The 26,098-nt window shown below is 42.1% G+C and overlaps 1 protein-coding gene across 1 annotated transcript in view; it reads left to right on the top strand.

Annotated features, from left to right (window-relative positions):
- Positions 1 to 26,098, top strand: part of PIK3R1 (phosphoinositide-3-kinase regulatory subunit 1) — an 86,395-nt gene that overhangs the window by 40,492 nt on the left and 19,805 nt on the right. The window contains exons 3-7 of the mRNA XM_019463115.2: positions 16,199 to 16,291; positions 16,733 to 16,807; positions 23,367 to 23,498; positions 24,315 to 24,516; positions 24,723 to 24,802. Coding sequence (XP_019318660.1) covers positions 16,199 to 16,291; positions 16,733 to 16,807; positions 23,367 to 23,498; positions 24,315 to 24,516; positions 24,723 to 24,802 — 582 coding nt within the window. The remainder of the gene's footprint in view (positions 1 to 16,198; positions 16,292 to 16,732; positions 16,808 to 23,366; positions 23,499 to 24,314; positions 24,517 to 24,722; positions 24,803 to 26,098) is intronic.

Raw genomic sequence — 26,098 nt, 5'->3', positions numbered from 1 at the left:
TTTGCCCACTGCTGTGAGGTGTTCCATAAGGGACGTAGGATGCTGCTCGGGCCACAGTCTGAGGTGGGAGAACCAGAAGTGAGAGCTCCATTGCCCAGTCGCTTACCTTTACTTCGGGTTGTTTTCCCGCTTCAGCATTTTGAATAATAGGAACAAGTATAAAGGAGTTCATAACTCAATGAAATATGGCAGCTGGATGAAAGAAGCTGCCTCTTCCCACAAATTTCACCCCCCTTTGTCCAGTCTACCGAACAGCCTGCTGAAAGGCAGATATAACCATGAAGGAGTGACCCTTATTAACATGGGGCTAACCTTTAGTGATTCTCCAGTGGTCCCTTTATGCCTTTGGCTTACTATCTGTCGGAAAGTCTCCACAAGGAGTAATACAGTCATGTGGTTGGGGAAAAGGTACGTACTACACTTGAAATTATTCTGTTCTGCTAATAATTTTTCATCTGTCCTATAAAACGGTGTTCTTTTTACTTTGTTAAACAATTCCTGAACAGATTAATTAACATGTTCAGACATTCAGTGTACATGGTCTGTTATTTGGGGTTTTCGTTTTGGTTTTTGATTTTTCCAACCCCCTGATACTTTTTTGTTTGTCAGTAATCCCTGAATTATTCATACACCATATTCAAGTACTGGGTAAGGAAAGGGCTGCCACTTCTGGGTGTTAAAATCTCGATGATACATTTTGTCAGGGCTTATATTCAGTATTGCTGGCAGAAATATATAACGCGGATGCTCAATTATTTTCAGACAGCAATTTCAATTCACAGTATTCATAGAGTACTGGAAAGGATCTTAGAAATGATAACTCAGTCCATATAGCTTATATCCAAGAAAACTAAGGTCCAGAAAGATTCCACTTAGAGGAGTCCCAACCAACATTCATGAAAAAACTTCCCTGTGTCAGGCACACCACCAAGCACAGGGTGCAGTAATGAACATCCCTGCCCTACATGTGTGCTCTGGAGACACTGAACCACCGAGGGGCAAAGAAACAGCATCTGAATGTAGCATCACTACTTCCAAAGTGATTATTCTTTCATTAAACTTTTTTTTTTTTACATTTATTTATTTATTTTGAGAGAGAGAGAGAGAATCCCCAGGCAAGCTCTGCGCTGCCAGGATGGAGCCCCATGGAGGGATGGAGCCCATGGAGGGCTCCAACCCACAAACCATGAGATCATGACCTGAGCCAAAGTCAGACACTTAACCGACTGAGCCACCCAGGTGCCCCTGTGCTTTCATGTATATGGATGAGCTCTTAATTAAGAATCTCACATGGGTCATAGTCTGTCGTAAGTTTCATTCTTCAAATTGTTCTCTTAGACCAAGAATTCTTGAACATTTTGGGAGTAATGGACTCCTTTATCCGTGCAGACAACCTGTATTCACCGATCACATCCTCTGCGTGCTGGTGCAGTGGGTATGCGATGAATTCCATGAGTGAGTTTCCAGAGTTTTCATTCTCATGGCGATCTTGAGCCCCCTTCTTCAAACATTGGTTTGCATCTAAAATTAATCTTTTTTAAGCTGTTCAATGCAGGCAGCGTGGACACACTATACAGACCGCATACTTCCTCCCGAGACCCAATTTCCTGGGTATCATCATCAAGTAGCACATTATACCAAGGTTTGACCTGCATAGTCAAGTGCTAAAACCATTAAAATTGACACCTCAAGAGCCATGTTCACTTGATAAACTCTGTCAAAATGTCAAGTGTCTGATAAGGGCAGACTCTTGTAAACATCGCCTTTGAAATTCAGGCGTGGTAACCCCCACTGCCTTCAGACCGAGGCCTCCTCCTGGAAGAAGCCCCGAGGTCTGAGGAGCACAGTGTCAGTCTCCATTCTTGTTGCCTTTCCTGAATAATGATATTTGATTCAGTGCCTTTATACTTTTTATAATGTTATCATCTAATCTGAGCTGGGAACCGCTTCCCACTTCCAGCTTCTGCCACCTCTAAAACATTTTACATTTGGGGAGAACAATAGCAGCTTTGACTTTTTAAAGGAATGAGTTTCTCTTCTGGGGTCCAAAAGGGAAGCAGATATGTGAGCTGTGAAACTCCTTCCTCCCCGCCCCCCATAGAAGTGTCAGTTATTAGCTGGGTTTAAGCTTCACATTCCATTACTTGGAAAGAGTCAAGTTTTAAGACTGGGAGCAAACAGCACAAGCACCTGTCGCAGGAGAGACGGTATTTGACAGAACGGGATGTCACTTAAGCTGCTCCAACCTTGTCCACAGCCCCATGCCATGCTGCCTTTGTAGCAAGAGTTTGAATCCCAGAACGTGCTTTGTATGGTTAACACAGTCGAGCGATAGTTTCCAAGTTTTTGTAAGAACAGATTGGTTAAATTGCGTGTTTCGGAAAGATGGCTGTATTCAAGGCCTTGAATTTGAAGATGCTGCGCTTTAAAAATAGGCAGGGCACCCTCAGGCACCTCCTTCTGCCTCTGCCTCCAATCCTCAGTAGACATGGCTGCCCTTCCACCCCTTTAATGTTCATTTGTCTGGTAGCTAATATTGGACATGTTAATGATCACTAATCTTATAAATGAAATGATTGAGGATCATACTGTCAAGATGTGAACCTAAGCAGACCTTAGATTGTCTCACTTAATAGCTGGACTCTGGCAGCCTTTCCTTGATAATGGAACCTTTTGTCGGCTGTGGTCAGCAGACGGCAGCACGCTGAGGGAAAACGAAAGGCTGTGTCTTCTAGGGCAGTGCTGTCCAGGAGACATTGACTAGTCACATGCCACAGTCACACTGAGCCATTGAAATGTGGCCAGTCTGAATCGAGATGTGCGAGGAGTGTAAAAGAAGAGGTAAAGAATGTAAAATACCTCGTTAATAACCTTTATATTGATTGTATGTTGAAATGATAATAGTTTGGATAAACAGAGTTAAATAAAAGATTACATTTTCTCTCGTTTATTTTTACCGGTAATGTGGCCCCTAGAAGATATTAAATTACATATATGGCTTATATTTGGACCCCATCATTACAGCGTCCTAAAAATCATTCTTTCTCTGCATTTCAAATTGTACTTGGTGACTGTTCCCATAAATTTCGTTGGATTTCCTTTCATGTATATTTTTGCCTTTTCTTTCAAAATGAACGATCGTCTGATAGAACACAGGACCATGGAAATGGTTGGTATCACTCTGTGGTTTTCACGGGTTTGAGAAGGTCGGTTGTCCCTCTGCCTGGCAAGTTCTGCCCTCATTTAGTAGGTGTAGATCTGATATGCTCAACATCTTGTAGAATGTTCTAGAATTGGAAGAATATAGTAAATACAGGAATGGGTCAGTCAAGGAGCCTGAGTGGCCCTTCTTGAGCTCTCTGCTTTCCACCTGTGTTCTTTACCTAGAGAAGTCTTCTTTTTCTAACTTTGTTGTCTGGCTCTTAGCAGTCCCAGTTGCCAGGGTAGTGCCCTGGGCTGGACCAAAAAAAGATGTAGTCTTTAAGGAAACTATATGCCCTAAAGGAACTCAGTGAGAGGACACTCCACTACTAAATAAAGATCCCTTGGAAGGGAGCAACCTTTATGTCTAAACTAGATAACCCCTGTCAGTTAAGTCCGGCTCTGACTGGTATAGCCATGTGAGCCTGGACAAATCACTTACCATCTCTGAGCCTCAGTTCACCTCTGCAAAATGGAAGTGATGAGACAGCCTGCCCCCAAATGCGATAATTTCATTAAAGCAACTTAGCACAGGACCTGGCACATGTTAAGTGCATCGTAAGTGTTAGCCATTATTATTAGCATGTTGGTAATGAGAGCCTCAAATGTGAAAGGCAGGCCTTGGTGTATTATTTCCGGTCTTGTTTGATTTGAGATTATTTCTTACTACTGCATTTTCGAGAGCATGTCATTTTCCAAGTGACTGAATGCCAGATCCCCTCAGAAGGAAATGGATAAACTTACAGAGATCTAGGTTTTAGGAAATGGAGCACTTTCCCATGAGTATCATTATTTATGATTAACCCCTTTATGTGTTTTATCATGGATATTTGTACTCACTGACTGTGTAGATCATGAGCCACTTTTGCATGGACCCTCCTTGCTATCTCTTAGAGCCCAGCACGCGTTGGTCAGAAATGCCAAAATGTTAAAAGGGGCTGCATTTACAAGCAACTTAATTCAGAAACTCAGGAGAAGGAACACAGGAGAAATACCTCCCTGTAGAACAAAGGTTGAAGTGGAAAGAGCACTGCCCTTAGGTGCAGACAGACGTGGGTTGTTGGTATCTGATCTGCCAAACCCTGACCAAGTGATTTTGTTGCAGTCGCCTAACCTCTCAGTCTTTGCCACATGTGAAACAAGACTGATGTCCTTCACAAGGTTGTTAGCGTGACTGATGGAAATAAGCTAAGTGACTAGAGCGGTATCTAGGCCAGTGACTGTTCACCCTCCGCTCTCCCTCCTTCCTTCTCTTGGCCTGACTTTTATGTTGCTCTGAATTTCTGAGTCTCTACCCCCGTCCCTCCCAATCCTGCTACATAGACACCTAGGTGAAACTGCATGCTCGGATTTGTAGCGGGTCTGGACTTTGGGATGCATTTAAGAGCATGTAGTCCGTTGTCCTTCTGTTAGATCCACATACAAAGAAATGGGAGAAATGGCCAAGTGAAAGGTTGTATCTCATTCGAAAAGACTGCTTCAAAAAAATTTCCCCCATCGTGTGTCAGAAATTACAGGTTAAGGTAGCCGAATGAAATCTAATTCAATTTTGACATTTTTCCATTCTTTTAATTTAACTCATTTAATTTATTTCCCCTCCCTCCCCTTACTTGAAGTAACTTTTTGCATGAAGTCCAGCCTTCCTCTGGAAGTTTTGCCAGCCATGCAATAACATAACGGCTGAAGAGAATAGAGCTATTATTATTGTTTGGATATTTATTTATTTTTTGAGAGAGCACAAGTGGAGGATGGGCAGAGAGAGGGGGACAGAGGATCCAAAGAGGGCTCTGCTCTGACAAGCTGGCAGTAACGAGCCCAGTGTGGGGCTTGAACTCACAAACTGTGAGATCATGTGACCTGAGCTGACCTTGGACGCTTAACTGACCAAGCCACCCAGATGCCCCAAGAATAGAGTTATTGTTAAAGCAATTCACGTTGAAATGTAATTGAGTGATTTTATGTTGGCCCAATGATTACCTCAACTTTTGTCTTCCAACTACAGAATTTAAGAACCAAAAGTTGTTTTAGAATTCTTTAGCTAAACTTTATCACTTCACTGATATGCAGTTGAAGGCCCAGAGCTATTAAATGTTTTCCTCCGAGTTCCCAACCTATTATTGATAGAGCCATCTAGAACTCATGTCTGCACCCGCTGTCTGCTGCTGCACAGTAGCTTTTCAATTGTTTTGATGTCATCGATTAACAATCCAGCATAGGACCTAATAGTATTTTCTGAGATAGAAGAAGCCACAGAAAGTATGCAGTATGTTTTAAAACCCTTTCTGATTTCTTCAATAGGTTACATGAAATGGCCCCAAAAACTATTTTATGGGCTACACTGAATCTGGGACTTCAAAAGCATAATGCAAAGAGTGACCAACAGGGGGAAACCTAGTGCATCCTTTTGGCTTAATTCGCTTAACTTCTAGCCCCTTTTAAAAAAATTACCCAAGCTCCTGTTGAAGCCAGCAAAAAACATCTGTTGTGTTATTTATAGCACCGATTTCTAAGAAGCATATTCTATAGCAGATGAAAAAAAGTTGACAGCTCATAATTCATAAAGTTACTGAGGCCTGATCTGATAGAACAAAATGTACAAAACTTCGTCCCATGGTTCAGGCCCTATCACTTCCCTTCCAACGGAAGATACAAGTGGCTTCCCAGAGAAGCAGAGCACAGGTCGTCACGGTGGTTAGGACAGAGGTGGCTCTGAGACCAGAATGCAGAAAGGAACACCCCTTTGTGGTCAGGGATTGCTAGTCCCTCCAGGGCGTCCATCTTCCAGGGGTACTTTTTCATTAACAACATCACAGTGACTTCCGTTATAGGCAGCCCACATTTTCTTTACCATGCGGACTGTGCCTGAGAAGTTTCAGCAGTGTGAAATCTACAGACTGTTACAGTGTATTTTCTATCAAGAACCTCAGGGGTTCATTAGAATTACTGATGGAATAGTTTCGTATCTGGGGCCAGCCTAATTTTTGATGTCGCTTCTTTTGTTTGTTTTGCTCTTCGTGTATTTGACGTGGTCCCCTTAATCCCCCTGTTTTAAGCAATTATAAAATAGGCCCACTCTTCATACATTACCCATCTATATGTTTTGTTTAGTTTCTGAGAATCTTTGTAGGAACATGGTCCGATTTCTTTCTGTAATTGATAACGCATTTTATATTTTGCTTCTGTCTGTAGGGTCTCCTGTATATCACAGTCTTTAAAACAAGGTAGTTGGGTCTGGCAAAAATAAGTCTCTGTAGCATATAAGACTATGTATTGTCCTGTCTTTTTTGAGAATGTAATGGTATGGTCCAACTGCTGCCCAAATTGAACCATCTAAAATTGTTACCCTTAAAAGGAAAGTCACAGCCAACGTAAGTCCATGAATTTCTGTAGTTGAGAGGTGAATAATAATTTTACAGTGATCATAGTATATTGTGAGATAGGGGAACATATTAGCCCCCCAGAATTAATCACATTTGAGGTAGTGAAAGGATATTGCTTTATTTTATTTTTTTAATTCCAGTTGCTCATGATTATTAAGGGTTGTGTTTACTGTTAAAATTTGTTACCAATTGCTTTATTATAAATGGATAACTTAGTTTTATGTATCAGTGATTTTTAAAAATATGTTTAATTGAACTAGTCTGTCCAAATAGACATGTTCTTATGTAATTTTTCTGCAGTAGCTGATAAGGAATTTTCCGTCCAGTACTTTCTGGCCCCTTTTCTTTTTTGCTTTATTTTCTTTTTCTTCGCAATCCCATGGACGGCTCATCCGTTTCTTTTTGTATCCCCCTGAGACAATGTTATGTGTATTTGTAAATTATTTGCTGGGCTCTTTATGGTCCATCTGTACCTTTGCCGAAAGTGATATGTTAGCCAACTATATTTAGCTCAATAAAACCCATTACATCCTTGGGGAAGAATGTGCTTAGTTTAGCCTTATGAGAAAATATTTAATAAATGCTGTCCTCAAAATATTTAGCCTGGCTGAGTGAACTGGCAAGGGTTCAATCCTGATAGAGCAGAGGTGATGGCGAGATGCTGGCCTGCCAGCCCAAGCTCAAGTTGAACCCATGCCACCTCTTGTCACAGGGGTTGTCACTGTGCGTGTCTTCTCTTGACGAGTGCTTTTCCATCTTTGTTCTCTGCTCAGGGCTTTGTAACCCCCAGAATGGAGTCCTGCAGTGCGTCTGCCTGAGGAGGCACCTGAGATGCCTGGAGTGGTTACTGCTGGCTTTGAAGTCGATTTGGTCTATAAAATCATTCCTTTACCACTTACTCCTGGCACAAAAAAACGTGCTTAATTTTTCTTAGCCTCGCTTTCCTCCTCTGTAAAGTGGGGACAGTTATAATCCTTTACAGGGTTGTGCAGATTAAATGAGATAAACCCCACAAAGCCCTGAGCACAATTTCCAAAACTAAGTGTTAAGTACACAAGTACTATCAGTAGTAGAAGTAGTAGCAGTAGTAGGGCTTATAGTAGTGTTTGTAGGAATACTTCCTATTCCTCTCCTCCAACCAAAATCTGAACACCTGAGTCCTCTTGAACGTGACCAGTTAGGAAAAGCTTTCTTGGGGACGTCAGGGGAGGTGGGTACTTCTTAGCTCTTGGCCTGAATTTACTGCGGGACTTTGTCGAGTCGTGACCCACGTGACCCCTCTCCCCACACGAAGCAGTGCCCAGGCGCACAGAGCAGCCGAGCCTCTACTGCTAATCTCTCTTTGGATGTGTAATTAGGTATGATATCAGCTCTAATTAGATTTGACAGGTAGAAGCTCTGAGTTAGTCCTGTCATCTGTCCGACACATGTTTCGATGCTGGGCTCCTGGGATCTGGTATAAAACCAGCCCTTGAAGCCCAGGGCGCGTTGGTAATAAGTATCAAGTGTGGAACGTTAGCTGTTGGGATTCGCTGTCCCACCGTGATCTGGAGTTTCTCTCTGGGACTGGTGGGCTCATCCTTGCTGCTCAAAGTGTGTTCCGAGGGCCAGCAGCATGGGCCTTACCTGGGAGCTTGTCGGATATGCAGAATCCTGAAGCCCACGCAGATCTGTCTGAATTGGGCTTTTAGTATGCTCAGTAAAATTTAGGAAGCATGTGCCCTTGTGAATATTCTGACACTCAGAAGATATTTACTAACTCTCCGGAATTAGCCTTTGCCACTGATTTTTTTTTTTTTTTTCTAGACCTAAGGTTTCCTTGCTTCCTTTGGGTGTAGTGTATTGATGTTTTGGTCAGCTTGGGCCGCTATGACAAAATACCATAGACTGAATGGCTTGAACAAGAGGCCTTTATTTGTTCATCTCCGTCCAGGTGGCTAAAAGTCTGAGTTCTGGGGGCCACCATGGTTGGGTTCTAGTGAGGGCTGTTTCCTGACTTGTAGGCAGTTGGCCTTTCTTCCTACTCTCTCCTAGGGCAGGGAGAGAAAGAGGAAGCTTTTTGGAGTCTTAGAAGGACACTAATCCCATCATGATGGCCCCACCCTCATGACCTCATCTAAACTTAATTCTCAAAAATCCCATCTCCAAATACTGTCTTGATGGTAGTTAAGGCTTTATCACATGGATGAGGGGAGAGGGTGCCCCATGCAGTTCAGTCCACAGCAACTGATTTCTGCCACCTACTTTGAAATGCTTCCCAGAAAGAAAGGTGGATTGATGAATCAATAGGTAATACGACAGATTAGTTAAATGTTGCTTGTAGAATCTAGGAGGAGACTACGTGGGCACTCACCGTACAATTCTTTCAACTTTTTGGTATGTTTTCAAATGTCAGAGAAAAAGCCCACCTCTTTCTGTCGTCATTAGAATGGAGTCTGGTGGTTCTTTCCTCTGGTTTCCATCCAGGCTTTGTGAGGAAGCTGGTGCCACCCGGCTGGACAACTTTGCCTCTGTGGCAGCTCCTCCCTCCTTTGGCACTTACGCCTCGGACCTCCAGCAGCCTGCTTCTGCGCAGTTAGTGAGGGGCCAGCCTGGATCAAGAAGCTTCTTTCAGCTCTCTCCTTTCCCCAGGAAAGTAAATCGTTACAGTTTCTCTTTCACTTCTGTGCTCTCCTGATCAGAGGATCTTTAATTCTGGAGAGATGGGGGCTTCTCGGACTACATTGGAAGACCCTGCTTTTTTAACATGGTATTTTTATATGTTTGATTGTGAAATCTATTACCAGACACAAATGAGAGAGAAGTGAGTGCCTCTGCAGGTTCCCTGGAGCCCCTGCCTCTCTCCTCACTAAAGGGACTCTCTTTGCTTTCTCTTTCTGGTGTTAATTACCTGCATTTCAAAATATTATCTAGTGAGGGAGAAGGTGCCCCCTAGCTTATTTGGAGGAAGTGCTGAAACAGGTGTTGCTAGGATAAGTTTACTTGAGCACACCAGCAAGTATTGGGGCTCCTCGCCTGCAGGATCGAACATTACATATCTGTGCATTATGCAACACCATTCACGATCGCAGTCTCCTTTTAAATTCAGGAGACTTGCTGAAAATTCTGGAAAACTTCTCACAGGGTTCTGTCCTCAACTGGGACTTGTAGGCTCTGGGGGGAGAAAAACAGGTACAAACTGAACTTCAAGACACTGCTTACGAGCTTGGCGACCTTGACCAAATGACTCAGTTTCTTTAAGGCTCAAGTTCCTTGTCTTTTGAGTGGGGATAATAAGGACCGTTGCGTCTTTGGATGGCTATGAATAAAAAAATGAATGCCATGTCTTGGTGGGAATATGGCTCCTAATTGATGTTCCCTAGTATTCAGCGAATGGTCAGTACCCCTTGTGGTGTGTTATGTGGTTTTGTTTTCTCTCCTTCCCTTTTGGGGCTTTTCAGTCACACTTCACGTGAAATCTTTCTAAGCCAACAGACCAAAAGACCAACTTCTTTTATAAGTCATTAGTCCCAGAACTCCCAGGGACTCACCTATAAATTATTTTCAGGAGTATAAAAATGAGTTCCTTTCTTCCTCATTTACCTCCTGACCAGTATTTTAATTTTTTCTATATACTATAAATTGTAATCTTTAAATCAGACTCTAGGGGATGACAATCATTTCAGTGATCTCTTACCTCTGAATTTTTAGCTAAGGCCATCCAAAGCAAAACTGTAATGTCTTCTTAGGTTTAATAAGATCTTTGAGTGCTGTTTGTTTCCTATATGAGGCTGTGGTCTAGAAATAAAACTAAATGGGCAGAGAACTCCAATCCCTTTCATTTGTTTTTAAGCTGTGGAGCAGAAGGGATAAGTGGGAAAAGATAAAGATATTAAAGACTAATTAGAGTATCTGAAAAGATTTGCAAACTTACTGTTTAAATGTGTTGACAAGTGTTTTAATTCCCCCTGACTAGTTATCTCTGAAAATAATGTAGCTATGGCTGGAGATTTATTTCCACATCGACTTGCTCTTCCTTTTTTCTTTGTCCATCCTTTTTTTTCCTCCCTCCTCAAAAAAAAGTCCCTATTTCCCCCAAGTTCAGTACCATTCCAACTTCATTTTTCCTTTTTGTTCAGAAAACTGAAGTATAACTCAAATAGGGGAGACTTTCTGGGGGGAAAGTGCAACATATTGAAAATAATGTGATATTTTAGATACGACTCCTGAAAAGATACCGTTCATATGCTTCAGTGAAAGAAAGGCAAAATGCAAATATCTACTCTGTCAAAATGTTTCTAGTTTGCCACCTTAAAAAAAGTATTGAAAATTCTGTCTCCGTTATACTAGTGTCTGGTCTTAAAATTTGCCATTACAATAGAAAATCTATTAGTAGTGAAAAAGATTACATAAATAATTCTAAATTAATAACACCTAACCATTAGTTTGTGCTTTCTGCATACTAGGCACTGTGCCTGCCATGTTTATTTATATTGTTCATTTAATCCTTATTACCTTCTTAATTATGCCCATTTACACATGAAAAAACTGAGGTTCAAGTTAATTAACATGCCCAAGAATACATTCAGTAAGTGGCATACCTGAGATTAAACCCCAAGTCTCTTTGGCTTTAAACGTGTGCTTTTCATAATTGTATTACTTCTGATTCAACAGGTGCGTTCCAAAGTTGAGGAACCCATGTTGGTTTTTTGCTTTTAGTTTTTTAGCTATACTATCTTAGCCCGTCTTTGTTGTGGTTTCTCCAGTAGGGCTTAAGAAGTTTAAATGTCGGGATATTAACCGTTATGGACATAAAATGTGAATGTGCTTTGCAAAGTTTCAGATTTTGCCCACCAGAATGTACATTTTTCGTTTGAAACAATGAGAGAAGTTCTTTCAGGCCGAAATAAAGTTTTGACTCAACAACAGTTAATCGGCACACATCTTGATTTAATATTGATCCACGCCTAGCACATATACTTTCTTTTCTGCGTATTTGTATGACATTTTAAAAGGTAAGTGGCAGTTTTTCATGTACTTCCAAGCTACTTCCATCAAGTAATGAAATACTTGGCTTGGGCGGTCTCTGGAGTCCCAGAATTTCAGCTTAAACTTTCCATTCGTCCCTGCCAGGCACTGACTCTGAAATATCTTTTTTTATGGAGACCGCCTCCAAAAGGTGCAGCTGTGTGCCGGTTTCATCTTGCACTTTGTAGCCGTGTTGGCACCATTTAATGTGAGGAATGCCACTGTCTCCCACACACCGCTGGTGCCCAAGGACTGTTCAGGCCTGTCCGGGTTAGTGGTTTGGGAAGGGTCTGAGTTTGGAAAGAAGGCTCCCTTCTGTTCCATGTGATTGGCTGTCACCAGGGTTAAGGTAGAAAAATAGAACTAATGGAAAATGCAGCATCTGAGGTGTCATCAAAAAATTCTTTCTACAACCGGGGACACCTAATTCATTGGTATTTGTATCGGTGTTGAAGACTTGATTCCTCTTCTGAAACAATATATGTCTTGCTTCACCACTTCTGGACCCTTCTACTGTTCTTTCTTGTCTCCTTTCTCCTTAAGTAATGCTGATTTCTTTTGATGGAAAATGATTCCACTCAGTCAAAAACTGGTGTTGGACTATCGCAAGGGAATCTGTGAATTCACCCAGATTCTTAAGAGTGGGCTTGGCTCAGACTTAACACACTGGCTACAGCAGGCTTCAGAGCCAAAAAGCATTCCTAATTCAGTTAAAAAAAATTTGTCTGAATGATAAAACCTAATAAAAATGTATATATCACCTTCATGAGGATCATGCTGTGTGATTTTGTGTTTTGTAGATGATCTGTATATTCTGTATTTTTTTCTTTTTTAGTCCCACTATGTTTTAATCTGTTGTTGTATATAACGTGGTGCTTTATCATGCACCTTTCAGAAAACAACTTGCCAAATTTGGCAATGCCTCGCAATTATAGTTTCCTGTTAGAATTTCTTAAAATGGAATGTAATGGAAAAGGAAATACCGACCTTGTGTACTTAATAAAATTAGAGGAATCATTGATTTTAGGATTGTTGAAATAATTAATAGTTTGCTTTAGAATACTTTTTTAGATTTTTGATGTTGATTGATCCTCTTACCCGTAGGAGAAAATGTGAACTTGAAAAGCTTCTTGGGTAGGACTTCGCATTCCCTATGTTTAAATATTTTTAAGGGGAAACAGATTGAATCACAGATATTGTACTAGAGAATAGGAAATCCTTGAATTGTTATTTAAAAAATAGGGTCTCTCCATATGAAATTTATCTTTTAAAACTCCCATTGCAAAGGCTTAATCAGCAATGGATCAGTGATTCAGACATTTGAGTAATACAGCTTTTAGCAATATTAAAAACCCAGTGGGAAATTCACTAGCTCTATTATAAGAAGACTGCCCATACTCCTTATATATGCATCTAGTTTTGTTCTTCATATTGTGGTGTGCTCTTTGAGAAAAGTTCCAGAATTGTTATAGGTACCCAATGGCTATCATGATGCTTTTCAAAACCTTGAAGTAACAGTTTATGAGCGAAACACATGATATTTTGTAGCTCGGGATACTGATGGCAAACTACCATTTCTTTTTTTTTTTTTTTTTTTTTTTTGCCAAAGAAACCTTGAAAGGACTAAAGAAAGAAGGTTTTTCCTTTTTTTCCTTTTTTCTTCTTCAAGCCAAAGTGAACAAATAGATGGAAACCCTTTTATATGTCGTATTTGCCAACCCAGGAATCTAACAACTGCCGGGTGCATATTTGAATCGCAATTAGGTGAAATCTTTAATTATCAGTTAATTTAACTTTCAAATTTGCCTGCAGAAATGATTGTGTTGATAAGATTCTGGAAGGAGATAAACCTTTATTAAGTAATTCCATTTTCAGGTGCCAACTTTAAAGATTTTTTTTAATTAAAAAAAAAAAAAAAGGGCCTAAGTAACTTAAGAGGGCGGGGACAGAGCCAGGCGAGTGTTGCATGGCTATGTGGGATTGTGTATTTACTAGTTAATCTTTAGCTTCTTACATCTTGGCGTGTGCTAATAAGTGAGAACTAGAAGTTTGAGAAGGCCAAGGAGAAACACTGCAGTGAATTCTTACTGATATTTCTCTACACCATTTCTACTTTTAGGTTTGCCTCTGTTACATGTGCTGTTGGGATGATACATATCACTTGGTTCAGCATAGAAGGCATTTATGGGGGAGGACATTTTTGTGAGTTGATAATTTTCTGAGGCAAAAGGAAGTAGTTTATAGTTCATCAGAGAGAATGAAATGGTATGCTCTTTTATTTGATGGTGTATCGTTTTTTATTTTACAATACTTTTGATGAAAAAGACCACATGAAACTTGCAAGATTTGTATTCTCGGTACTTCTCAAATATACTGACATTTTAACATTTAGAGATTTGGGGGATGTCACTGATGGGTTTTTTTCAGGGGGTTACCCACATGAATTTGCTTATCATAATAGCATGTCCTAAAACTTAGTACTACTCCAAACTAGATTAGTAGCTCCTTTCCTGGATTTTCTGATTCTGGGGGTTTATGGTCGTACCTGGGAATCTTTCTTCTTAGCAGGTTCTCCACGTGATGTATAGGCTCCGGTAGGTACAGGGAACACAGGAGAGGTGAAGTTCCCACTCAGCCCTGTGCCTAGTAACGGTCTAGAAGGTCAGTGGCCTGTCTGTCCTGGCTTTATGAAGTCCATAACATGTTTAAGTGGTGTTGCAGTAGGACGGAGTCACCTGGGAAGCTGTGACAGACTTTTCGTGCTCTGAGTACAGATGTCACTTAGCCCTACGCCCAGATGTCCTGTCCCCAGGCATGTCTTTATGGTGGGGTCTTAGTTGCACAAAGCCAACTCAGGAATCTTTCATTTGCTCTTGACAAATATGTCCGTGCTCAGGACATACAGCACCCTGCTCTCTAATATGGTGGCCGCTAGCACATAGAGCTTTTTAAGTTTAAATCAATTTTTAAAAATTCATTTATTCAGCTGCAGTGGCTACATCTCAAGTGCTCACTAGCCGCATGTGGCTAGTTGGCTGGTCTCTGCTTTTTCGGATAGCGCAGCTAATAGAACATTTCCATCATTCCCAGAAAGTTTGACTGGACAGTGCTGCTGTGGGATTTTCTTCCATAATTTAGCTCTTATCCTTTTATCCTGAGTACTTAAATGGCCAGTAGAGGTTAGTGGCAAGACCACATGTGTCTGACCCAGGGCATATTGGAGTCTAACAGGCTCTTACACTGCAGGGTTTAGGGTTTGTAAAACGACATAAATCATATGTCCCCCTCTGAGGGCAGCATCGAAAATAATTTTACTTGATTTATGTGTTGTGAGTTTCTTGTTACGTGATGATTCTTGGTATTAGAAAGATGGGCTTCATTAGAAATTTGCTTAGCATAATAAACGACGTATAATAATCATGACACTAAAATCTCCCTGAAACAAAATTATAAATATTTCATCTTTCTTAAGTTATATAAACGATTTATTCCTAGAAAAGAGGGTGCAGTGATGAACCTTAAGTGTCTAAAAAGTTACATGTTGGAGGCTAACAAAAAGGTTGCACCTGTAGGTATTTTTATATAGACTGTCATTTACGTGTATTTTGCAGTTTGAGAAAAATAAGGTGAGTATATTTAGCTCCCTCTTCTGGTATATTATGAGATGAATATTTTTACTTAAAATGGTTTTGTGTATTTTTGGAGTGAGAATACAATTATTAATGTAATGTTCAAGGCCATTATTGGTGTGTTATCCAGTTAGTTTCTTCTTGAATCACCAGGAATGGTAAAATACATAAATAAAGCATGGAAAAACAGTTTGTGAAAACATCACATTTCTGAAGATACTAACCGACCAAAATATATGTGAGCAAACCAAGGCTTCGGTAGCAAGTTAAATTAAATCCAGGGGCTTAATTTGGAATTAATGTCATGTGGCCAGTGATCATTTGCAAATGCCCTGTGTCTGAATATTTTAAAGTTCTAAGTCATGTTAATGAACAGTTGAGTAAAAGCTGGTCCATCCTCCTACCTGGATATTATGAAGTTGTTGCTTCATAATGGCCAGGCGGCCAGTTCTCGGGTTTCAGTTCTGCCACGGAGTGTGGTGATCTGGGGAGAGCTGACCACTCACCCAACCTAGTCTTGCCCTGCACTGCGGGGGCTCTGGCACATCCACATTCCATCCTACCCTGAGTCCTGCCCACCCAGCCCCCAACCCAACTGCCTCAGGCCCAGGGGCACACCCCAGCAGGGAGGTCTGCCCCAGGGAGGATGGACCTGGGGAAGAGGCCTTGAGAAGCTAATTGGGCAGGGAATTCCCTGATTCTAGCTAAGTGTTCTGAGTGTGTCCCTGGAGAGAAGTAGGCCTTGCCCTTGGGCCCCCAAAACTCCTTAAACTGCAGGAAGAGGCACGGCTGGAGGAGGCCCAGAGAGGAGCCCTCTGAAGTGCAGGGCCCAGCACAGGGCGCCATCTTGCTCAGGCCTGAGTTTGCTGGTGTCAGGTAGAACTAAACTGTTCTGTATTTCGGTTTTCTTCGTTGTTGTCTAATGCATTTGCTTGCCCCCACCTAAACATAATCTAATTGTAGGATTCTGTTCATTCGCAGCTTTGGCTCTGCCAGATCTTGCTGAGCAGTTTGCCCCTCCTGACATCGCTCCGCCTCTTCTTGTGAAGCTAGTGGAAGCCATTGAAAAGAAAGGTAATCGGCTGATAGAGAGAATCAGTTAATTTGTTATGTCCTTATTTCATGGGTATTACAATTTATACTTGTCTGTGGGGCATTCGTTAAATAAGCTTCTCGCCAACTTGTGCTAGACACATAAGCTCTTTATTGCTGTGTCCTGGGGAAACAGCCTTGGTCTGATTCCTGACTCCATATTAACATGTAGTTACTGTATGGAAACTATTAAATTCTCCACAATTTAATAAATATAATTAACTTGCTCCTTCGTGGCCAGACGACTTCACCAAAAGTATTGACATGCCAGCTACGATTAATAGCAGGAGTTAACTTCCAAGAATATTTGGTGCATGCATCTAGAATAGATAGGAGCTGGAAACTGGAATGTCGTTCTGGCAGCCGGCCCACAGGTTCTCCAGAGAGCTGTGTTTTGCATGCTCAGTCTGTTTTGTGTCTTAGGTCTGGAATGTTCAACTTTATACAGAACACAGAGCTCCAGCAACCCAGCAGAATTACGACAGCTTCTTGATTGTGGTGAGTGTCATGGAGCTAGAAAGACGAATGGGAGACACGGTTCTTACCTTTCTGTTTCAGGTAAAGCACACAAAAACACTTGAACTCTATCATGCAGCGTTCTGAGTTTGAAGGAAGCTCAGAAATCACACACACTTCCCTCTGCCCTATTATGGTAACAGCCCAAACCAGCGCTGACCTTTGATGTTTGTCTCCTGAGTTGGGGTGTGTGTGCCTGCCTGCAGGCATGTTGGCTGTCATCACAGCTAAGAGCCTCTGGGCCCTGCAGGAATTGCAGAGGAGAGAAACACCCTCTTGGGATTTCTCTGGCTCTGCATATCCACCATCTTTTCTCTGACCATGCATTTGGCTACATCTAATTCATCTGGATCAGCTTAAAAAATATTTATAAGCCTGTGTCATTTAACAAATGTCTCTTCTGACCTTTTCCATTTTCCTCTCCCCCACCCCCCTTTTTTTTTTCTTCTTGGCCTTCCTTCCTTCCTTCCAAATGCTTATTTGCTTTTTCATGCCATGTTTATATTAAGTAACAGCATGATACTGTTATATTCAATGGTGTGCTGGTAAACCCCTCTCAGGGAGGTGGGGGAACCCTGGTTTGTACCAGTTGCCCACTTCCGTGGTGTAAGTATGCCCGCCGTGGTTGGTTTCAGGCTGCCAACATGTTATCACTAAACTCCAACTCGGAAAGAATTGAGCGTAGTTGGTGATGAGCAGGCCAGCTCCTGCACACCACTGGTTAAAGGACATCAATTAATTCAACCAATTGAATGGTGGCGTTACTCTTTGTTCCCTCTCTCCTTTGCCAAACCGAATAAAACTATAAATGTGAATACATTCACTGGCCATCATTCTGGCAGATCATCTTCTGTATCAACTTGTAGAATCCCTCCGATCCTTCATTCCCTCCCAGAATTTTTTTTAGAAAAATAATTTTCGGCCTCACATCATTTCACCGAATTTGGATTTAGGAACCCGAAAGAATGAAACCCTGTTGGGGAGGAAGGTCTTTGAGACATACACTTGTGCAGAGCATGTAGTAAATGAAAAACTCTGAAGTTGAGCAGCTTTCAAATGAGGCAGCTCATGAAAGTTTCTAGAAAAGATGTTTCTGGGAAAAACGAAGATTCTATCTCTGTCAGTAAATAGTTTCATTTGAAATGCACCACCCAGATGTTTGAAGTTTGAAAATAATTTTTTCAAACTTTCATTTTTATTTTGTGCATGGAAACCAGAGTCACGCACATGCAGGGCATGTCCCCTGACAGCTGCAAATCCTGCCTCACCTCCAGAATGGGTCAGTACGAGCTGACTGGCAGAAAGCTGTAGGTGAAAGACATACCTTTATTTCTTACAGCCTGACCAGAGTGGGAAAGAAACAGTGAATTTTGTCCTTAGCCGGTTGGAGTTGAGATACATGTTTTGGTCAGAAAATTGGTCAAACTGAACAACAGTCACAGGAAATGTTTAGACATCAGAGACCGATGAAATGAGAGTTATTTGAGAAATAGTGGTTAAGCTTTTCAGTGTGACTGAATACAGATGATGCAGGCTAGGCTGAAAAAAAAAACCTTCACCTCACCTCTGAGATGGAATACCTAACCAAAATTACGTCAACAGTATGTTTTGACAGGCAGCTTTTCTGCCCCACTTGAGAGCAAATCACACAGGTAGAAAACTGGTTTCCTTTGGATTCTGTGTGAAAAAAGTGAATTTTGTGAGAAGAGAAAGCGTAAACATTATCTAAATTTAGGAGTAGATCCTCGGACTTTTTATAGCTTGAGGATTTTTCAGTCCATAAAAATATTGTAATACCTTGGAGGAAGCTCAGGGTAATCACTTACACTAAAAAGAGAGAGAGAGAGAGAGAGAGAGAGAGAAAACATGGCTTTTTTTTTTTAATGTTTATTTTATTTTTGACAGAGAGAGAGACAGAGCATGAGTGGGGGAGGGCCAGAGAGAGAGGGAGACACAGAATCCGAAACAGGCTCCAGGCTCTGAGCTGCCAGCAGAGAGCCGGACGTGGGGCTTGAACTCATGAACTGTAAGATCATGACCTGAGCCAAAGTCGGACGCTCAACCGACTGAGCCAGCCAGGCGCCCCTGGAATTCATGGCTTTTAACCAAACTTGTGAATTACCAATGTCTGAAAAGGATAGATGTGAAGGACAACATCCGACTTTTATTAGTACTAAGTTATTTTATTTCATCTACATATTACCCTTGTGATGTCAGTTATTGCTGATGGCAGAACTCTGATTTACACCCAAATTGTTCCAACTCAGAGGTCCGTACTGTTTTTTTTTTCCTCACTGTATTGACCCCCAGTGAATTGTTTCTTTGTTGTTCTCATTTGAATTTTCTCCTGATTGTTTTGGTTTCTCTTAACCTGAAGCAGGTCTTTTCTTTTTAAAAAAAATTTTATTAGTTTTCTTTATTTTTGAGAGGCAGAGAGAGAGACAGCGCGAGTGGAGGAGGGGCAGAGAGAGAGAGGGAGACACAGAATCCGAAGCAGGCTCCAGGCTCTGAGCTGTCACCACAGAGCCCGATGCAGGGCCCGAACTCATGGACCATGAGATCATGACCTGAGCTGAAGTCGGATGCTCAACTGACTGAGCCACCCAGGCGCCCCTCTTTTCTTTTCTTTTTTTTAATGTTTTTATTTATTTTTGAGAGAGAGGGCGTGCCCTCAAGCTGGGGATGGGGAGAGGAGAGAGAGGGAGACACAGGATCTCAAGCGGGCTCTGTGCTGATAGCAGAATGCCTGATGTGGGGCTGGAATTCAGGAACTAGAAGATCATGACCTGAGCTAAAAGTCAGATGCTGAACTGACTGAACCACCTCGGCAGGTGCCTCATCCTGAAGCACACCTTTTCTTTAAAACTTCTCCTAACAGGGATGCCTGGGTGACTCATTCCGTTAAGCATCCGACTTTGGCTCGTGGGTTCAAGCCCCACAAAGGGCTCTGTGCTGCCAACTCAGAGCCTGGAGCCTGCTTCGGAGTCTGTGTCTTCCTCTCTCTCTGCCCCTCCCCCGCTCACACTCTTTCTCTCTCTCTTCCTCAAAAATAAACACTAAAAAAATTTCTTTTAAATAATAAAAGTTCTCATCATAAAGAAAACCCTGTAACTATGGTGATGGATGTTAATTAGACTTCCTGTGAATGATCATTTTGTAACATAAACAAATATCAAATCATTATGTTGTTAATAACATATATAAGGTTATATGTTAATTATACCGCATTTAAAAAAAAAAAAATCAGGCTTTTTTAGCCCCAGCACACCTGTCCACTACTCACTAGATGCCAGTAGCGTTGTCCCCAAGTTGTAACAATCAAAAATGTCTCCAGATATGGCCAGACATCTCTTGGGAATTCAGGTGGGGCAACAATTCAAAACCCCAACTGAGAACTACTAAGTTAAGGGAGAGGTGAGCTGGGAAGGGGACTCCATTCCATTGGGAGGGAGGCTGAAGTGCTGGAGAGCTTACTAGTTACCTGTCCTGAGCAGACTCAGTGAAAAGGGAGGTTGCAGAGGGATGTCAACTCTCCCATCCCAGACCCAAAGTGGTGTAGTTCTCGCCTAGCTCACCACAAAAGTCATCACGTGACCGATGCCTGTGGCTGTTAGAAGAGCTTGTTAGGATGGTTATAATGCAGAAAAGGGGATTTGCAGAATCATAGAAGCTCCAAGGAGCCTTAGAAGCTACAGTAACAGAAAATAAAATCTATGTCATCAACTCTAGTGGATTTGACATAAGGTGAGCTTATCCAATGACTATTCCCAAGACTTGAAATAAGATGATTTTGTTCAAAGGCTATAAAATGCTCTTTGGAATACATCTCATGTGTTCAGGAAGGTCTTAGGAGAATTAACATTACTCTAAGGTTTTTTATAGCTCAGTCCACAAACATTGAGCAAGCACGTCCTATGTGCTGGGCCCTGAGGGGAGCAGGAAAGAGCCGCAGCCCATGACCTTGAGGTGCTCTCAGTCTAGCAGGGAGACATTTAATTACCGTACTGTCTGGGAAGTGTCATGGAAGAGACGTGGCCCTCCCTTGAGGGAGGGCCCTGCAGAATCCTGAACATCTTACTATCTTATAGCACATCGCCAAATGGTATTGCATTCTTTATGATGAGCAAATTAAGTAATTTTAATTTTCTGGGCAAAGAGACCTAGTAAATGAAGTGTACAGGGTGTGAAGGGTGTGGGGTCCAGCAGCTTGTGAAGTGGACAGAGGCTGTGGAATGTTCCTCGAGTGATGCACACACAGTTTCTAGTAGTTGCGTTCCTTCTAATGTGGATCCTTTATGCAAAGACGTAATATTGTCTCTGCCACCCTTTTAGAGATGCGGTAAGTCCGCAGGTAGTTCTCTGTAGGACACTTAGGTGATATAAGCCTTTACCTCTCCACTTCCTGAGATTAATAATTCTTTTCCGCCATTTCCCCTACCACATTTTCTACCAGATGGAATTTTCTTAGCTTCATTGGTGTTGCGTGATTCTTTTGTAAGTTCTGCCTACATAGTGGGGCGCGTTGGGTCTATGATAACGATGTGCCTAAAGACCTTAGGTAACTTCAGTTTCAACCCGGAGTGATTGATAGTATCACACTCCCTTCATGGCTCTCCAGGACACCACCTTCTCCTCCAGCTTGAACACCTTGGACTGAGTGGATTCCTTCTCCTTCTCTCCGAGGCCACAACCTAATCCAGTCAGTCACCAGGTTATGTTAGTTCTTGATCATGTCTCACACATTTCTAACCGTTAAAATTGGAATTACCAGAAGTGTTATTTTCACTTCCAGCAGCGCCCTTTTCCAACTTCTTTTTAACACCACAATTAATAAAGCTGTTGAAAAATGTAGCATTTTGCTCATCAGCTTACCTCTTGCCCATTGAGTACACACATCTCCAGACACTCTTCCTCAAGGTAGCCGTCACATCACTGGGTGTGCAGTCCTTCAGCAGCAGCTAGATGGTTCTCCTCAGATCTAGATGCCTGTGGTCCTTCCTGCCCCAGCATCCCCTCTTTCTGCTGGACATGGTACCTTTTTCTACCCTGAGTACTCAGAGTGGTTTGGGTTAGTATCACCCCGTTATTGAATTGCCTGACCTCTTTTCCAGCTGAGGAATTTACTGGACAGATGTGCTTGTCTTCTCTTTGTTCTGAGCTAGGTCAGTGCCCACAGGTTAGATGAGTCATATCCTCATCAGAATACTCTGTCAGAATTAGGGGGGAGCGTTCTAAAAATGTTATAAATATTTTTATGACTATTCTTGAGATTGACTGTTAAAATTCTGTATATCTTACTGTTTGTTCAGACACTCTGTTGAGCTAAATATATATTAATTGTGAGATGTAGTATTTAGCGACTCGAAATTTAGGAAATTTAATGGATGTGCATTTTATGCTTTCCTGTGGAGGTTTTAGGAAGCATTTACTCTGTGATTAGCCATCCCTAGACAGAACTCTTCTCAGAGCAGAAGCACCCTCCAGAAGGTATTTGGAAATATTTGCAGGGCTACTTTAGTTTGCCAGGGCTTCCATGACAACCTTCCACAGACTGGGTGGCTTTAGACACAAACCTGTCTTCTCACTGTTCTTGAGACTAGAAGTCCCAGATCAAGGCCGGTTTGGTTTCCTCTGAGGCCTCTCTCCCTGGTGTACAGATGGCCACCTTCTCACTGTGTCCTCACACCGCATTCCCTCCATGCGTGTACTCCTGGCATCTCTGTGTGTCCAAATTTGCTCTTCTTACAAGGATACCAGGGGCACCTGGGTGGTTCAGTCAGTTAAGCATCCGACTCCAGCTCAGGACATGATCTCGCAGTTTGAAAGTTCAAGCCCCGCGTCAGGCTCTGTACTGACAGTGTGGAGCCTGTTTGGGATTCTTTCTCTCTCTCTCTCCACCCCTCCCGGGCTCATCCCTAATGGCTTCATTTCAACAAAACCACCTCTTTAAAGGCCCGTCTGAAGGCACATGGGTGGCTCAGTCGGCTAAGTGTCCAACTTCAGCTCAGGTCATGATCGCAGGGTTTGTGAGTTCAAGCCCCGCATCGGGCTCTGCACTAACATTGTGGAGCCTGCTTGGGATTCTCTCTCTCCCCCCTCTCTGCCCCTCCCCCGCTTGCTCTCTGTCAAAACAAATAAACTTAAAAAAAAAAAATAAAAAAAATAAAGGCCCTATCGTGAAATACACCTTCTGAGATAGTGGGAGTTAGGGCTTCAGCATATGAATTCAGCTTATAATGGGGACATTGTTTTTCGTTGTTGTCAATCCAGAGTCTGGGCCTGTGCCCCTGGCATCCTGGGGAGAGGCCATCATGCTAAATGCTTATAACTTAAGGGGCGGACTTCCACAAAGAAAAATTGTTCTGTTTGAAATGCCAGGAGCAACCCCTGTGAGAAACCCTGCTGATAACCACTGAAATCTTTTACATCTGTCCTCATACTGCTTACTTTTCATGTGTCACAGTTTAGTCACACATACAGAAAATTGGCCCTGCCGATGCATACAATGTTTGAAATGCATTTTAAAATGTTTCTGTCCTAGATGCCGCCTCCGTGGACTTGGAAATGATCGATGTGCAAGTTTTAGGAGACGCTTTCAAACGCTATCTTACGGACTTACCGAATCCTGTCATTCCAGTAGCCGTTTACAATGAGATGCTTTATTTAGCCCAAGGTTTGTTTTCTGTTCTGAAAACCTCATTGAACATACAGTGAGATGTGGATGCACATGTAAACTCTATGAAACGCTGCCTGTAAAGAGAGCTGTTTTGGAAAATATTAGTAGGAATCTGCCGCTTCCCTGACACCCTCTCCTTTGGCACAAATTCCCTCCCTTACCCGGGCGTCCAATGGAAGACCCAGACTCTCGTTTGCTTAGGAAGGCTGTCCACATGTTGAAATGGCTAATTGTTAACCTTTTATCAGTACTAACAAAGTTCACTACGTCACTGAAGGCCACAGTGTTCCAAGTGCCATCTTGGGATTCAGGGAACCAGGGACTAGGACCGTTGACTAGCGATGTTCTTACCATTTTCCTCGAGGGGCCATTACAAAATGTGTTGAGAGAGGAGGGCTCTTAGGCTTAGGAGCCTAATGCTCAGTTCAAGTGCTCTGGGGACAGGAAATTGTGGTTCGGAACCTTCAAAGTTAAACCGTGTGATACTTATCTGATGCTCCTCTGAATTAGCCAATCACACTGAGAGCTGCTCAATAGAGGGCAGATCTCTGCCAGCACACCCTCATCCTCTTGTGGTTTTTTACACCAAAAGTTTCTTGCATTTCCATTTGACTTGAGATTTCTCCTTTCTCACAAAGCCTTTTGTAATGAGAACAAATGTGCTGTCTGCTGCTCCTGATGACTTTGTTTTAAAGGACTTTGTCTTCTGTAGCTAGAGCAGAAGAACGTTCTAGGTGTTGAGCTACTGAGATCTAGAGTCTCTTACCGTTTTTTGCTTCTTTCTTTCTTTTTTTTTCTTTTTAAACTCTGTAGAAGTACAAAGCCCTGAAGAATATATCCAGCTGTTGAAGAAGCTCATTAGGGCACCTAACATACCTCATCAGTATTGGCTTACGCTTCAGTATTTGCTAAAACATTTCTTCAAGCTCTCTCAAATCTCCAGCAAGAATCTTCTGAATGCAAGAGTACTCTCTGAACTTTTCAGCCCTCTGCTTTTCAGATTCCCAGCAGCCAGGTAAGGCGAAAGGAGAGAAGCATGTATTTTGGGGTGATGGGGACAGTCCTGAGGGGATCGATTGATCATTAACCTTATTCTGAAGATACTCGCTCACAGATTCATGGGCACATTTACACCAGACACATTGACTTGAATGTGTAGAAATGAAGATGAGTTCGTTGTTGAGAAAAAAAGATTTCTAATCAAGCTCTCTGTTTTTGTAGCTCTGAGAATACTGAACACCTCATAAAAGTTATAGAAATTTTAATCTCGACCGAGTGGAATGAACGACAGCCTGCACCAGGTAATGCCTTTTGGACTTCTCAAGTTTTCTCGTGGTTCGTTTTTTAGAGCCTGAAAAATGGTGGCTTTAGAACTCCTGTGGAGTAACAGAAGTTTCTTGTAGAATGAGATCCATAACGTTTTGCCTTGGGATTTAGAGACAGAATGGCTGAGTGGTATCCTACATGGTAAATGTTACCTGGATTTCAGTGTCTGTGGATTTTAGGTGACCTCCGTCTTAGACGAGGGTTGTTGGGAGTGCTCCCCCTTCCCGTCAGCTTTGATGCCTCCCGTTGTTGCATAAATTACGGGGCTCGTTTTAGTTGTTGACATTCTTGTTTTTCTTTCTAATACTTCTAAAGTAGGGGATTTATAATTACTATATAATTTCAAGTATTTTGGAATGTGTGTTTTGGAAGCAGGTATGCTGAGAAATGTCTGTCAAAATAAACATTTTCAATAATGCAAGCAGTATGAAACCAGGGTGTTCACTGCAGCAAGTTTGAGCAAGCCAGACACTTCTTTGAAAGCAGGCTGGCATTCAATTAGCCATTTAACAAAGCAGGAAATGTAGACCATGTTAGCAGTGGATTTAACTTAAACTGATGTATTTTTCTTCTGTGGAAAGTCTAAACAACCTTCCTTTGCCGTATACTGATTAGAAGTTAGCCAACAGAAGCTGGTCATTTAGCATAACGATTCGGGTCCAGTAAGTGAAGTTTCAGGACCAGTCGAAATGTGGCTTGTATCTTAATTTATGCCCAGAGTTAAAATAAAACACCATGCATTTACTCTTCGTTATAGGTAACTCATACAAACTACCAAATTTATCTCTGGATAAACAGGCATAGGGACCCACTGATCAGTGTTAATTAAACAAGGGGAAATTAAGTTGTGCTTTTATAGGTGTTAAATAGCCAGGCTTGGTTGTTCGCAGTGGGATGGTGCAGATTGCGAGAGGCAGGGCTTAGGCTTGAAGGATTGAAGGATGTGAGGATTGAAGGATGGCGTAGGTAACCACTCACGAGGCAAGTATTTGGAAGGGCTGCTGTGGGCAGGCTCAAGATATGGTATCCAAAGGTAAGAGAGGCAGCAGAAATAGTATATAGGGCAAGTGTGGTATGTTCCAAATGTTCCAGATCACAACAAGCAGGATGTTCAGTGGGGATACTCTGAATTGTAGGTGAATGGCATCAGAGCAGTGTGTCAACAATAGCCAAGGACTTTAGCCCAGGGGGTGGCCAGAAGGTTCATCTCATGTAACTACTTGGGGCACTTGTTAATGGATTTGGGAACTCTTTGTTGGTGTTCAGAGGCT

The sequence above is a fragment of the Panthera pardus genome, unplaced genomic scaffold (genome assembly GCF_024362965.1).
Source record: "Panthera pardus isolate Hobbes unplaced genomic scaffold, ASM2436296v1 HiC_scaffold_2, whole genome shotgun sequence".
In the NCBI taxonomy this organism is placed as follows: Eukaryota; Metazoa; Chordata; class Mammalia; order Carnivora; family Felidae; genus Panthera; species Panthera pardus.
The sequence above is the reverse complement of the archived record's forward strand: the minus strand, read 5'-3'. Positions and strand labels throughout refer to the sequence as shown.